The 15,599-nt window shown below is 40.3% G+C and overlaps 1 protein-coding gene across 1 annotated transcript; it reads right to left on the reverse strand.

Annotated features, from left to right (window-relative positions):
• Positions 1-697: 697 nt before the first annotated feature.
• On the reverse strand, positions 698-11,337 carry LOC124037979 (60S ribosomal protein L36). Its single transcript, XM_046353300.1, has 4 exons — positions 11,283-11,337; positions 1,835-1,929; positions 1,290-1,424; positions 698-824 (listed from the first exon to the last, which is right to left on the reverse strand). Exons 2-4 carry the CDS (start codon positions 1,925-1,927, stop codon positions 735-737), a joined length of 318 nt encoding a protein of 105 aa, XP_046209256.1. The 5' UTR covers positions 1,928-1,929; positions 11,283-11,337; the 3' UTR covers positions 698-734.
• Positions 11,338-15,599: the final 4,262 nt, after the last annotated feature.

Genomic DNA, 15,599 nt, shown 5'->3' on the forward strand with positions numbered 1-15,599 from the left:
GTAAAACAAAGAACGCTTGATAGTAATGTATGTAGAACAGGTACTGTCTCATATAGAATAGGCAAGGATCAGCTCTAAGTTGCATTTCTATCAGCAATGTTCAATCCCCTGACGTGTTGAAGTGCATTAGGCCTCAGAAGGGGACGCGTTGCGCTGCCAGCTTTACAACAGTAATACGAAGATACCCAAATTACCACTGTTAGTCATGTTGCTGCTATGCAGCCAAGACTTGGGTATTTTTTTATTTACCAAAGATGTAAATTGCATTTAATCTGATGAAACACAAACGTTAGTCATTTTGAACACAATCCTTTGTGCCTAGTGGTTTCATAACATATCGTTGCCAATTTCTGCAGAAAGAACAGGCTGCCGGTAACTGTTGTTTATTATTGGCTATCCCATCACCTTTGGCATGTCTAACAATGCATGCAACTGTACTACTAGAAAGTACACTACCCAGGCGATTAGACACTCAGATTTTAATACAAGTAAATGTCTTATTTAGACACAGACGTGCCCAGAGACATCTGAAGAGCTCCACTCCAATGTCTGCAGGCATCTCACCCTAGTAAACTTGAAAAGACATGCAGCCTACAAGGCATATGCTCAAAGATAAATTGAGAAAATCGGTTCAAGTCCATTGCTAAGCATAGTTCGACTTAGTCATTCTGAAACAAGGAAGGAGCTGACAACTCTCCATTTTTGAAATACAAATATTTATTTGCAAGAACCGCCTAATCCTTCTTGGCAGCGGCTTTCCTCATGGCAGCCAGAACGTTGCTGAGCTCTTCCCTCTTTCTCTTGGCGCGGATGTGAGTTCCAATCTGTGGAGCAAACACACATTAGAATGTGCAATAGGAGAAACCCAACAAATGCATCTGCAACTTTCACAGCAGGTTAACTACCATGCTCAGGATGAAATCAACACTGTAGCATGTTTCTGGGACAGTTATGTCAGTGACAAATTCAGTAATCAGCAAATATGGGGCTAGCAGTCCAATAATACAAGAATGGTTGGACAAACTATAGGAGAACAATTCTACTGATCCAATAGTTTTGATGAATCTTACCAATAAATTCTCCACAGAGGAAACAGTCCATCACATTTCAGAAAGCTGCCCACTTGACAGCTGCACAAAATGCTAGACAAAATCTGTTTTGTTTGAAAAATGTACTTATTTGTTCTCAAACTGTCACAAGAGAGCAGCTGCAGAAAGCTGACGTTGACAAATGCATCCAATACCAACGCATACACACAACCAGTTTAGTAGCAGGGGAATCATACATACCCTCTTCTTGATGAACTTGAGGGCACGCTTGTCCTTGGAAACTTTCAGCAACTCCATGGCGCGTCTCTCGTAGGGGGCAAAGCCGCACACCTCACGGATCATGTCACGCACGAACTTGCTGTGCTTGGTCAGACGCTGAAACACAAAATCAGCGAAGAGACACTGAGTTAGATGCATGCATTAGAACTAACAGTAACTGTGGCCTATGTTTCAGCCATATTGTGGACCACTGGGCCGGGCCCATTATCTCATAATAACAGGTTCAAACATTTGATGTGGTCATCTACTTTGTTTCAGAACACATGTATATGCATGTCGCTAATGTAGGGACAGACGAAGTGAATCCTGAACCCCGGCCCTCAATCACTACACTGGTGGCAGCAATGGGATTAGAACACAAACTTGAACCAGCACCCAGCAGTTCTAGGACAAGCAAACAACCTGTGGCAAAGGGTCCAGACTCTTTACCAGAGGACATAGTGACCTGAGACTCTACCAATACAACACTGTGGTTGTCATGTTTCTATCCATTCAGATGAACTCACCCCTCGCCTACGTGCATGTTTCGGTGCAGTCACATTCTTGGTTACAGGGTGGCCTTTACTAAGGCCCACGGCCATAGGATACCTGATAGCCATGTCTGTGGAAAGAAAGAACAGTCAGTCAGTGGTGCCTACACCACATGCAATTGCTTTGGAGTTGTTCAAATAATATTAAATCTCTATGATCAATAAATAATCTAAATCTTAACATTTCACGAGGCCTGATTAATTAATTACCTACATCATGTTATCCCTTTGGAACGCAACATCACGTTGATAAAAAAGATGCCTAAGTTGGGAAAATGTAAGGCATCTAGGGCTTATGTTAACTTTGTGTTGATGAAAACACTATGCAACATTATCGGCAAGAGACTTGATGCATATTGTGCCAAAGAGATTTAGTTGTTAAACGGGAGTGACGAGTGTGTTGATATTACGGTAATTGTTAAAATCCCCCTTTAATCATCAGAATTCGATACAGTTATTCAAGCCACATATTAGGCATTAGTTAAGAGTAGGCAAAGTGATTGTCAGACAAAAATTATATCAAACATGTCACCATTGCGACATTTGATGTACAGCCACATTCACAGTGGTTGTCTGAAGCATGCTATTGGAATTCACAGCTTGATGATGCCTCATCGTGATTGACGTTGCAAATGATTGGAATAACCAATGAGCGTCAATCTTTCCTTTGCAGTACCTCAAACTGACGTGATTACCAGCTGAGAAACTTACGAGTTCATTTTACTCCTGGTTCAAAGTTCGTCTAGGCAGTGTCTTAACATCATCCGACAACCTACGGAGTTTTTTGTTGTTGTCTTAAAACAGGTTTACAAGATTCCTAGGACCTTTTCTAAGATGCTTTGTGGATACAATCCCTTGTCTGGCCTTACCAGAATAATGCTTTCCTACAATGGCATCACAGTATTGTCAACTGCAATTAACATTTAAAGGACAATTACGCCACCCTATTCACACCCCCTTAACTCTTTCCACATTGTTGTGTTAAAGTGGATTTATTATTTTTTTAAAGGTCAATGGTCTACACAAAATAGATAAGTATTCAACCCAGAGTAAATACTTTTGAGAAGCACCTTTGGCAGCAATTACAGCTGTGAGTCTAAGAGCTTTGCACACTGGACTGTACAATATTGTTAAATGTTTTTGCTATACAGCCATTTAAAGTTTTTTTAAAAATCAAGGCCACTCGGGAACATTTAACTAGGCAAGTCAGTTAAGAACAAATTCTTATTTACAATGACTGCCTACCCCGGCCAAACCCAGATGACACTGGGCCAATTGTGCGCCACCCTATGGGACTCCCAATCACGGCCAAAATTGATACTCCAGTGTGTCTTTGCCGTTGTTGAAAGGTGAATGTCTGTTTGGCTCTATCCAGTTTATTCTGATCATAAAAAAAAATCCCTAGTCCTTGCTGATGACCAGCATAACCATAACATGCTACCACCACCATGCTTGAAAATATGAAGTGGTACTCAGTGATGTGTTGTATTGGAATTGCCCCAAAGATAACTTTGTCCTGAATACAAAGCGTTAATTTCTTTGACATTTTTTTGCAGTTTTACTTTAGTGCCTTATTATAAACAGAACATATTTATTCTGTACAGGCTTCCTTCTCACTGTCATTTAGGTTAGTATTGTGGAGTAACTACAATGTTGATCCATCCTAGTTCTCCCATCACAGCCATTAAAACTGTTTCAGTCACCTTTTGCCTTAAGGATGATATCCCCTGAGCGGTTTCCTTCCTCTCCAGTAACTGAGTTAGGAAGGACGCCTGTATTTTTGTAGTGACTGGGTGAGATACCATCCAAAGTGTAATTAATAACTTTTCCATGCTCAAAGGGATATTCAATGTCTGCTTTAAAAAAAATCCATCTATCAATAGGTTCCATTTTTTGCAAGCTATTGGAAAACCTCCCTGGTCTTCGTTTGAAATTCACTGCTTGACTGAATTGTATGTGTGGGTTACAGAGATGAGGTAGTCATTCAAAAATCATGTTAAACACAGAGCGAGTCCATGCAACTTATTATGTGACTTGTTAAGCACAGTGTTACTCCTGAACTTAAGTATTCAACCCCTTTATAGCAAGAATACATAATACATTTCAGCTTTTCATTTTTAAATCATTTGTAAAAAATATAAATCCCCTTTGACATTATGGGGATTGTGTGTAGGCCAGTGAAACACTACATTTAATACATTTTAAATTCCAGCTGTATTAACAAAATGTGTAAAAAGTCAAGGGGTGTGAATACTTTCTGGGTCTTTCTATAAACTAGGGTACAAGTGAGGATTTCCTACGGCTGTTAAGTCATTCATAGTAATCTGCCATTGCATTTATGGCACTATAAGTTGTCGTTATATCATACACTATGTAAACACTCCTTCACATCCGTTTCTGACAGGTGTGTAAAAATCGAGCACGGAGCCATGCAATCTACCTAGACAAACATTAGCAGTTGGATGGCCCGTACTGAAATGCTCAGTGACTTAACGTGGCACCTTCATAGGAGGCCACCTTTCCAACAAGTCAGTTGGTCAAAATGCTGCCCTGGTCAACTGTAAGTGCTGTTATTGTGAAGTGGAAACGTCCAGGAGCAACATAGGCTCAGCCGCAAAGTGGTAGGCCACACAAGCTCATCGACCGTGACTGGTGAGTGCTGAAACGCATAAAAATAGTCTATCCTCGGTCGTAACACTCACTACCGAGTTCCAAACTGTTAGTCGGGAACTTCATGAAATGGTTTTCCATGACTAGGTAACACTTCATATCTCCTTTTGTTACAGGGTGAAAACAGTTTATCGGCAAACAAATCCCACAAAATGTATGCGGTTGAAAAATCAAAAAATCTAATGCGAAACAGTCACCTTAATCTTGACACCTAAAATATTTATATCGGTCTTTATGCCACCACTAAAATATACATAGGACTGACCCTATTTAGTCGATTGTTTGGTTGATAGGCTGTTGGTCGACCAAGATTTCTTTAGTCGAGAGGTCGCAATGAAAAAAATCTCATGGTGCATAAGACACCTGTCTGAGTGGACAAATCCATTGCGGAGGCCATGGGGATAGCAGTCCATCACGCTAAGACATGTGATACTGAAATTGTATATGCTTACATTGTGTAAAAATAAAATGGTGAAACACTAATAATCTATTTTTATAACAAATACGCTTTCTCCCACGTTGGATATGGTCGCTGTCCATGGTTCTGAAACAACCTAGAATTGGTGCCTTTCCCTATAATAGCAAAGTTAAGACAGCATGTTGGGGTTGAGTAGAATACAGCAGAAGCAGCAGCAGAGACGAGGAAACAGCCCTTACCATAGCCTAAATGTCTAAGAAAATTGAGGAGCGAGGAAACCTACTTTAATTTTAGACTATACAAACAATAGCCTGGCTTCATAAATCATCCTTATACAGTGCCTTTGGAAAGTACACAGACCCCTTGCCTTTTCTACATTTTGTACTGTTACAGCCTTATTCTAAAATCCTCATAAACACACAATACCCCATAATGACAAAGCGAAAACAGGTTTAAACATGTTTGGGAATGTATTTTTAAAAATTGAAAGCGCCTTATTTACAAACACTACCTGTCAAAAGTTTTAGAACATCTACTCAATTCAAAGGCCTTTCCCTTATGTTTTACTGTTTTCTACATTGTAGAATAATAATGAAGACAAACTATGAAATAACACATATGGAATCATGTAACTACATCAAAATCTATTCAATATTTGATATTCTTCAAACTAGCCACCCTTTGCATTCTTTCAACCAGCTTCACCTGGAATGCTTTTCCAAAAGTACCCACATTTGTTGGCTGCTTTTCCTTCACTCTTCAGTCCGACTCAACCCAAACCATCTCAATTTGGTTGAGGTCGGGGGAATGTGGAGGCCAGGTCATCTGACGCAGCACTCCCATCACTCTAATTCTTGGTCAAATAGCCCTTACACAACCTGGAGGTGAGTTGGGTCATTGTTCTGTTGAAAAACAAATGTCAACCCACTAAGCACAAAACAGATTGGATGGCGCATCGCTGCATAATGCTGTAGTAGCCATGCTAATTAAGTGTACCTGCAAAGCACCCCCTCACCATAACACCTCCTTGTCCATGCTTCACGGTGGGAAATACACATGCGATGATCATTCGTTCACCCACACCACATCTCAAAGACATAGGTTGGAGCCAAAAATCTCAAATTTGGACTCCCAACCAAAAGGTCAAATTTCCACCGGTCTAATGTCCATTGCTCGTGTTTCTTGGCCCAAGCAGGTCTCTTACTCTTATTGGTGTCCTTCAGTAATGATTTCTTTGCAGAAATTTGAAGACCTGATTCACGCAATCTCCTCTGAACAGTTGATGTTGAGATGTGTCTGTTACTTGAACTCTGAAGCATTTATTTGGGCTGCAATTTCTGAGGCTGGTAACTCTAATGAACTCATCCTTTGCAGCAGAGGTAACTCTGGGACTTCCTTTCCTCATGAGAGCCAGTTTCATCATAGCGCTTGGTGGTTTTTGCAGTTGCACTTGAAGAAATGTTTAAAGTTCTTGACATTTTCCAGATTGATTGACCTTGTCTTAATGTTGCAAAATATCACATTTACATAAGATGATTTACTCAGTACTTTGTTGAAGCACCTTTGGCAGTGATTATAGCCTAGGATCTTCTTGGGTATGATGCTACAAGCTTGGGGCACCTGTATTTGCAGAGTTTCTCCCATTTTTCTCTGCAGATCCTCTGTCAGGTTGGATAGGGAGCGTCACTGCACAGCGATTTTCACTATTTCATAGTGTTCAAGTCGGGGCTCTGGCTGGGTCACTCAAGGACATTCAGAGACCTGTCCCGAAGCCAGTCCTGCGTTGTCTTGGACGTGTGCTTAGGGTCGTTGTCCCGTTGAAAGGTGAAACTTCGCCCCCAGTCTGAGGTCCGGAGCAGGTTTTCACCAAGTATTTTTGCTCCGTTCGTCTTTCCCTCGATCCTGGCAGGTCTCTCAGTCCCTATCGCTGAGAAGTGGCTTCCATCTGGCCAATCTACCATAAAGGCCTGATTGGTGAAGTGCTGAAGAGATGGTTGTCCTTCTGGAAGGTTATCCCATCTCCATAGAGGAACTCTTGAGCTCTCTTTTACTCAGTTTGGCTGGGTGGCTAGCTCTAGGAAGAGTTTGATGGTTCCAAACTTCTTCCATTTAAGAATAATGGAGGCCACTGTGTTCTTGGACCTTCCATGCTGCAGAAATTTTGAAGTACATTTCCCCATATCTGTGCCTCGACACAATCTTGTCTCAGAGCTCTAGAGACTCATCCTTCCACCTCATGGCTTGGTTTTTGCTCTGTCATGTACTGTCAAATGTGGGACCTTATATAGACAGGTGTGTGCCTTTCCAAATCATGTCCAATCAAGTGGTAGAAACTTGAGGTCGACTGATTAATTAGGGCCGAGTTCAAATTTTCACAACAATCGGAAATCTGTATTTTTGGATGCCGATTTTTTTTTTTAAACAATAACATTTTTTGCACTTTTATTTAACTAGGCAAGTCAGTTAAGAACACATTCTTATTTTCAATGACGGCCTAGGAACAGTGGGTTAACTGCCTTGTTCAGGCGCAGAACAGATTTTTACCTTGTCAGCTCAGGGATTCAATCTTGCAACCTTACAGTTAACTAGTCCAACGCTCTAACCACCTGCCTCACGAGGAGCCTGCCTGTTACGCGAATGCAGTAAGAAGCCAAGGTAAGTTGCTAGCTAGCATTAAACGTATCTTATAAAAAACAATCATAATCACCAGTTATAACTACACATGGCTGATGATATTACTAGTTTATCTAGCGTGTCCTGCACGGCATATAATCGATGCGGTTTGTATTCGCGAAAAAGGACCGATGTTGCTCCAACGTGTACCTAACCATAAACATCAATGCCTTTCTTAAAATCAATACACAGAAGTGTATATTTTTAAACCTGCATATTTAGCTAAAATAAATCCAGGTTAGCAGGCAATATTAACCAGGTGAAATTGTGTCACTTCTCTTGCGTTTATTGCACGCAGTCAGGTTATATGCAACAGTTTGGGCCGCCTGGCTCTTGCGAACTAATTTGCCAGAATTTTACGTAATTATGACATAACATTGAAGGTTGTGGAATGTAACAGCAACATTTAGACTTAGGGATGCTAGATAAAATACAGAACGGTTCTGTATTTCACTGAAAGAATAAACGTTTAGTTTTCGGATTCGACCATATTAATGACCGAAGGCTCGTTTTTCTGTTTGTTATGTTATAATTAAGTCTATGATTTGATAGAGCAGTCTGACTGAGCAATGGTAGGCACCAGCATGCTCGTAAGCATTCATTCAAACAGCACTTTAGTGCGTTTTGTCAGCAGCTCTTCGCAATGCTTTAAGCATTGCGCTGTTTATGTCTTCAAGCCTATCAACTCCCGAGATTAGGCTGGTGTAACCGATGTGAAATGGCTAGCTAGTTAGCGGGGTGGCGCTAATAGCGTTTCAAACGTCACTCGCTCCAAGACTTGGGAGTAGTTGTTCCCCTTGCTCTGCATGGGTAACGCTGCTTCGAGGATGGCTGTTGACAATGTGTTCCTGGTTCGAGCCCAGGTAGCGTCGAGGAGAGATGGAAGCTATACTGTTACACTGGCAATACTAAAGTGCCTATAAGAACATCCAATAGTCAAAGGTATATGAAATACAAATCATATAGAGAAATAGTCCTATAATTCCTATAACTACAACCTAAAACTTCTTACCTGGGAATATTGAAGACTCATGTTAAAAGGAACCACCAGCTTTCATATGTTCTGAGCAAGGAACTGAAACGTTAGCTTTCTTACATTACACATATTGCACTTTTATTTTCTTCTCCAACACTTTGTTTTTGCATTATTTAAACCAAATTGAACATGTTTCATTATTTATTTGAGGCTAAATTGATTTTATTGATCTATTATATTAAACAAAAATAAGTGGCAATTCAGTATTGTTGTAATTGTCATTACATTATTACAAATAAATGTTTAAAAAAATATTAAATATCGTCTGATTAGTCCTCCAATAATCGGTATCGGCGTTGAAAATTCATAATTGGTCGACCTTTAGTAGAAACATCTCAAGGATGCTCAATGGAAACAGGATGCACCTGAATTTAGAGTCTCATAGCAAAGGGTCTGAATACTTATGTAATTTTTTTTTGTAACAAAGTTGCAAAAATGTAAACCCGTTTTGGCTTTCTTTGCAGTATTGTGAAAAATTGACGACAAACATTTATTTTAATACATTTTAGAATTTGGCTGTAACGTAACAATGTGGGGAAAAACCAACGGCACTGAATTTCACATTACTTTTGGGTTGTATTATAATGCTTGCATGAATATCAAGCTGGAATGTATGTTAATGTCGTTGTAATTAATCAACTGCATTATACTCAAAAAATAATTTGAAAAGAGATCCTAACGAATGCTAACCATAAGTTACTTTGTCTGACGCTGTGAGCTAGCATGCTAGCTAGTCCAACTGCTACAACCAAAATAGTGTTTGCTACAATAGCCCAGTTTAATCTTAGTGACTGTCTTAATTTTTTATTTATTTCACCTTTATTTAACCAGGTAAGCAAGTTGAGAACAAGTTCTCATTTACAATTGCGACCTGGCCAAGAAAAAGCAAAGCAGGTCCGACACATACTACACAGAGTTACACATGGAGTAAAACAAACTTACAGTCAATAATACAGTAGAAAAATAAGTATATATAACACAATGTGAGCAAATGAGGTGAGATAAGGGAGGTAAAGGTAAAAAAATTGCCATGGTGGCGATGTAAATACAATATAGCAAGTAAAACACTGGAATGGTAGATTTGCATTGGAAGAATGTGCAAGGTAGAAATAAACAGGCAGGCCTGTTAGAAAACATTTATGAAATGTACAGGCAAATCACTACAGAATTCTAATCTCTTATGTTTGAAACTTGCTGTATCTTTGGTGCTATTAGCAATGCTATCTAGCTAAGTAGCTAAACCTGCTGCATCTTAAAGTGTTTTCAAAAATAACAGCCAATACAGTAATTCACTTCGAAAAGTCTATTTGGAAAGGGCACAATGGTTGCCAGAGCGACAACTTCAACACAATTTGTGTATTGTTTGTATTACTTTTACTGTTGTATTGTTCATATATTGATGTATTTCAAATGTGTCTATCAGTGGTGTACTTGTAGCTGCTGTTTCTGCAAAAGCGAATGGGGATCAAAATAAATAAGTGATGTGGGAGTGGTTTTGTCATGGGAGTTTGAGCCTTGAGCAACAGAAAAATACTATGAGTGAGCTAACTATAATATAATTCTACAGGTTTTTGACCATCTATTAGACTAAGACAACCAGAGCTAGATAAAACGGGGATACTCAGAAAACTACAGACAGCTGGCCATCTACTCGGATTTCAGAGCACTCATCTGTGTGTGACTGAGAGCAGAATAACTGATGAATTCATGAACACTCAACTTAAATATGGCATGTGTCATTAAACGTGTGCAAAAAAAAAAAAAAAATTTTTGCCAGCAGCAGATACAGGCAACATCCAAACAGCCTAACCTGCTCTGCTAGGGTGAGTAAAATGGTCAGAGTGAGACTCTCTTATTTGTGTCGAAGTAGCTAGCCAACGTTAGTTTGGGTGCCCTCGGATCGACCCTACTTCTCGGACAGAGCGTCCAGTGTGCACCTCAAAAGCACTTCAATTGAAACGCTCTTAATTTAGAAACGGACAATCGAACGACCACAGCGCGCACTGGCACTCCGGAGTGAATTTAAGAACACACCCTAAGATATATTGTATAAATGAATGAACGGGGTTTGACTGTTTGTGGTAACATTACACAAACTGTGTTGGTCATCACTAATTATTTCATAGTAACCCACATATTAAAATCCGCGCAGAAGAAGCAAGCTCAACAAACAGTCTAACGTATTGAGGCGTAAGCCTCTTGATTAAGCAAGTTAGTGAACGTAAACCAAATATCGCTGCTATAACAGACATAATGCTACCAATGTTAGTTAGATAGCCAAATAACGTAGATATCTAGTAGTTGCTTACTTCTGTTGAGGAAAATTACTAGATTCCGTCTATATTAGACATACATGTCATCTGACTGCAGTCATTACGGCCGGCTCGTTAGGAAAATCCAGCAACAAGGCGATACGATTTCTCATATGTAGGGGAAAGTCATGTCAGCGCAACAAATTTCCGGTGACGTTACAGCTAAATTATATTGTTTGTCAACACAATATTGGCGCCATACTTTTGGTAACAACTAAACCGTATGTTGGTTCTATCATAATTGGTGATAAACGAAGGATGCCATTGATTTTGTAAAGATTTCAGCTGATAGTAATTCTTCCCAAAAATTCTTACTTGCTTTCTTTAATGGCGGACAAACCGGAAGGACCGCTTAGCGGTGGAGGCTGGGTCATGAGGGTTTTTAATCAAATGTAAAACATCAGGAAAATCTTTCTAGCGCCACATAAGGGTGTGGACCACTCACAGTAGTTTTTCAAGGAAAACTTTATAGCTAGCTATATAATCCAAACGTAAATCATTTAGACCTCTCAGCAGTATGAATCAAATTAAATCATTTCTTAAATTGCTTTAAAAACAACTAGTGTAGACAAACAGTGAAATGCGTTACTTATGGCCCTTCCCAACAATGCAGAGAAAGAAAATAGAGAAATAATAAAAAAGTAAAACGCGTAGTAATAAATACGGGTCAATGCATATAGTCCAGATATCTGGTTAACTATTTAAGTTAACTATTTAGCAATCTTATGGCTTGGGGGTAGACGCTGTTCGGGGAACAGTCTATGTATGACCTGGAGTCTTTGACAATTTCTAGGATCTTCCTCTGACAACATCTGGTATAGATGTCCTGGATGTCAGGGAGCGCGACCCCAGTGATGTACTGGGCCGTACGCACAATCAATCAATCAATCAATCAATCAATCAATCAATCAATCAATCAATCAAATGTATTTATAAAACCCTTTTGACATCAGCCGATGTCACAAAGTGCTGTACAGAAACCCAGCCTAAAACCCCAAACAGCAAGCAATGCAGATGTAGAAGCACAGTGCCTTTCACTCCCATAGAAAGGCAGGAACCAAGGCAGAAACCTAGAGCGGAACCAGGCTCTGAGGGGTGGCCAGTCCTCTTCTGGCTGTGCCGTGTGGAGTTTATAACAGAACATGGCCAAGATGTTCAAACGTTCATAGATAACCTGCAGGGTCAGATAATAAAAATCACAGTGGTTGTAGAGGGTGCAACAGGTCAGCACCTCAGGAGTAAATGTCAGTTTCCTTCATAGCTGATCATTCAGAGTTAGAGACAGCAGGTGCTGTAGAGCGAGGGTCCAAAACAGCAGGTCCGGGACAAGGTAGCACGTCCAGTTCAACAGGTCAGGGTTCCATAGCCGCAGGCAGAACAAATGTACACTCTATAGCACCTTGCGGTCAGATGCCAAGCAGTTGCCATACCAAGCAGTGATGCAGCCAGTCAAGATGCTCTCAATAGTGCAGCTGTAGAACTTTTTGAGAATCTGCAGGCCCATGCCAAATCCTTTCAGCCTCCTGAGGGGGGAAGAGGCATTGTCGTGCCCCTTTTCATGATTGTGTTGGTGTGTGGGGACCATGATAGATCCTTAGTGATATGGATACCGAGGGACTTGAAGCTTTCGACCCACTCACTCTAGATATCCTCATTAAAGCTTTTATTTTTGAAAAAAGAAATGATCACAACCATTTACAGCGGGGCAAAAAAAGTATTTAGTCAGCCAACAATTGTGCAAGTTCTCCCACTTAAAAAGATGAGAGAGGCCTGTAATTTTCATCATAGGCACACTTCAACTATGACAGACAAAATGAGAAAAAAAATCCAGAAAATCACATTGTAGGATTGTTAATGAATTTATTTGCAAATTACGTACAGGGCACCATTGAAGGGACTGATTTCTGGGGTAGAATTAAGTGTGGAGGTGGAGCAATTGAAGTTGAAAATTCCGGATGTTTGTGGAGCCCACTGTTTGGTGCGATGCAGACCCGGCGGAGAGCTTGGTGAAATAGAGGTGTTCTTTTGATTTAGTCTTTACCTAACAAAGTAATGTTAGGATATATGAATTATGCTGTTAGAGCTTTTCAAATCCACTGTGGTGTTATAGGTGTCATGTTTATGGGCATGTCGCAGCACTGTGTAGGAGGAAGATGCACAGTGTGTAGGAGGACATGGGGCAGAGGAATGTGTAGTTTCGGTTGAAGGTTGTGTGTGCCAACTGTAGTGGTGCCCATGTTGCTGGGGATTGGAGGTGTCCGATGCGAGAGAGGCAGGTTGAGGTGGCCAAGGTCAGAGTAGTGCAGAAGTTGTCATATGCTGAGGCAGTGAAGAAAGTACAGGAGTGTGGATCAAGGGTGAGTGATTCTGAGAGGATCCCTGTGAATAGTCGAGCTGTGCCAGAACAGAAGGATAGCCCAATGAGTGATATATGTTTCAATAATGATGGCTTCTAAGCGTTCATAGCAATGGTAATCAAGTGTAAGCCACAGAAAATAAATGTTGTGGTGGCAGCTGCAGAGAAGTACAGTTGAAGTCGAAAGTTTACACCTTAGCCAAATACATTTAAACTCAGTTTTTCACAATTCCTGACATTTAATCCTAGTAATAATTCCCTGTCTTAGGTCAGTTAGGATCATTACTTCATTTTAAGAATGTGAAATGTCAGAATAATAGTAAGAGAATGATTCATTTCAGCTTTTATTTCTTTCCTCACATTCCCAGTGGCTCAGAAGTTTACATACACCCAATTAGTATTTGGTAGCATTGCCTTTGATGGGGTTCACCTTGGGGTCATGATAGGGGCTGCATCAAATGTTTGATGTATTATAATAATTGATTATGCTTATGTTGCATTAATAGAAGGGGAAGGGCTATAAAGACCCCTCACCCACTGCATTTATAGGGTCCTGGACTACAGATTAGCAATATATATATATATGCATTATAAGGTTTAATATTGTTCCACAGTTCCTTTCTAGTCTCTGCTTCTTATAAGAAACTGTCAGAGATGTGTGAGTTATTGCAGTCAAAACAGGGTATCTGTGAGAAAGCGCCTCAAGGCTAAAAGAGATTCATAGACACAGAACCCTGCAGGGGAGTGAAAGAGGTAAGAGACTAGTCAGACATACAACTATAAATCAACTTGGAGAGTGGACAATTACTGCTGAGCCTTTAGATAACAATGAAACTATTGTTTATATAGCTGTGTGTCCCATGGGCCTGGTCTCATGAGTAGAAGGTGTTGACGTGGGCAGTTACATCACTAGGGGCTGACTGCAAGCACAATAAAACAACTCGGAACCTTTCCTATTTTGCAGAACTTACTCGGAAACATGCATGCTATGTTACCGTTGTCAACGTCTGTCTGCAATTGCATTAATAAAAGTTTTGATTGATTTACATAAAGATATAGTCTAATTGCTGATTTCACCAATGAGCCAATGTTTGACAAGGAACGAACCCCAACACCTTTAAAAATGTTGAACTTGGCCCATTCCTCCTGACAGAGCTGGTGTAATTGAGTCAGGTTTGTAAGCTTCCTTGCTCACACACGCTTTTTCAGTTCTGCCCACAAATGTTCTATAGGAATGAGGTCAGGGCTTTGTGATGGCCACTCCAATACCTTGACTTTGTTGTCCTTATACCAATGTGCCACAACTTTGGAGGTATGCTTGGGGTCACTGACCATTTGGAAGACCCATTTGCGACCAAGCTTTAACTTCCTGACTGATGTCTTGAGATGTTGCTTCAATATATCCACATATTTTTCGTTGCCCATGATGCCATGTATTTTATGAAGAGCACCAGTCCCTCCTGCAGCAAAGCACCCCCACAACATGATGCTGCCACCCCCGTGCTTCACGGTTGGGATGGTGTTCTTCAGCTTGCAAGCCTCCCCTTTTCCCTCCAACATAACAATGGTCATTATGGCCAAACAGTTCTATTTTTGTTTCATCAGACCAGAGGACAAAAAGTACGATATTTGTCCCCATGTGCAGTTGCAAACCGCAATCTGGCTTTTTATGGCGGTTTTGGAGCAGTGGCTTCTTCCTTGCTGAGTGGGGTTTCAGGTTATGTCGATATAGGACTAATTTTATTGTGGATATAGATACTTTTGTACCTGTTTCCTCCAGCATCTTCACAATGTCCTTTGCTGTTGCCCTTGGATTGATTTGCACTTTTTGCAACAAAGTATGTTCATCTCTTGGACTCAGAACGCGTCTCCTTCCTGAGCGGTATGATGGCTGCGTGGTCCCATGGTGTTTATACTTGCATACTATTGTTTGTACAGATGAACGTGGTACCTTCAGGCGTTTGGAAATTGCTCCCAAGGATGAAACAGACTTGTGGTCTACAATTTTTTTCTTATGTCTTGAATGATTTCTTTAGATTTTCCCATGATGTCAAGCAAAGATGCACTGAGTTTGAAGGTAGTCCTTGAAATTCATCCACAAGTACACCTCCAATTGACTCAAATATGTAAATTAGCTTATCAAAAGCTTCTAAAGCCATAACAACAATTTAGTGTATGTTAACATCTGACCCACTGGATTTGTAAGTGAAATAATCTGTCTCGAAACAATTATTCAAAAAATTACTTGTGTCATGCACAAAGTAGATGTCCTAACT

This window comes from Oncorhynchus gorbuscha, linkage group LG06 (assembly GCF_021184085.1).
Source record: "Oncorhynchus gorbuscha isolate QuinsamMale2020 ecotype Even-year linkage group LG06, OgorEven_v1.0, whole genome shotgun sequence".
NCBI lineage: Eukaryota > Metazoa > Chordata > Actinopteri > Salmoniformes > Salmonidae > Oncorhynchus > Oncorhynchus gorbuscha.

What these genes read in the sequence shown, in the direction of transcription:
- LOC124037979 (XM_046353300.1), bottom strand. Translation starts at nt 1,927, where the DNA reads ATGGCTATCAGGTATCCTATGGCCGTGGGCCTTAGTAAAGGCCACCCT. An exon ending in AACATGCACGTAGGCGAGGG is followed by an intron (nt 1,425 to 1,834) that starts GTGAGTTCATCT and finishes TTTGTGTTTCAG; the next exon opens with CGTCTGACCAAGCACAGCAA. An exon ending in TCAAGTTCATCAAGAAGAGG is followed by an intron (nt 825 to 1,289) that starts GTATGTATGATT and finishes TTTGCTCCACAG; the next exon opens with ATTGGAACTCACATCCGCGC.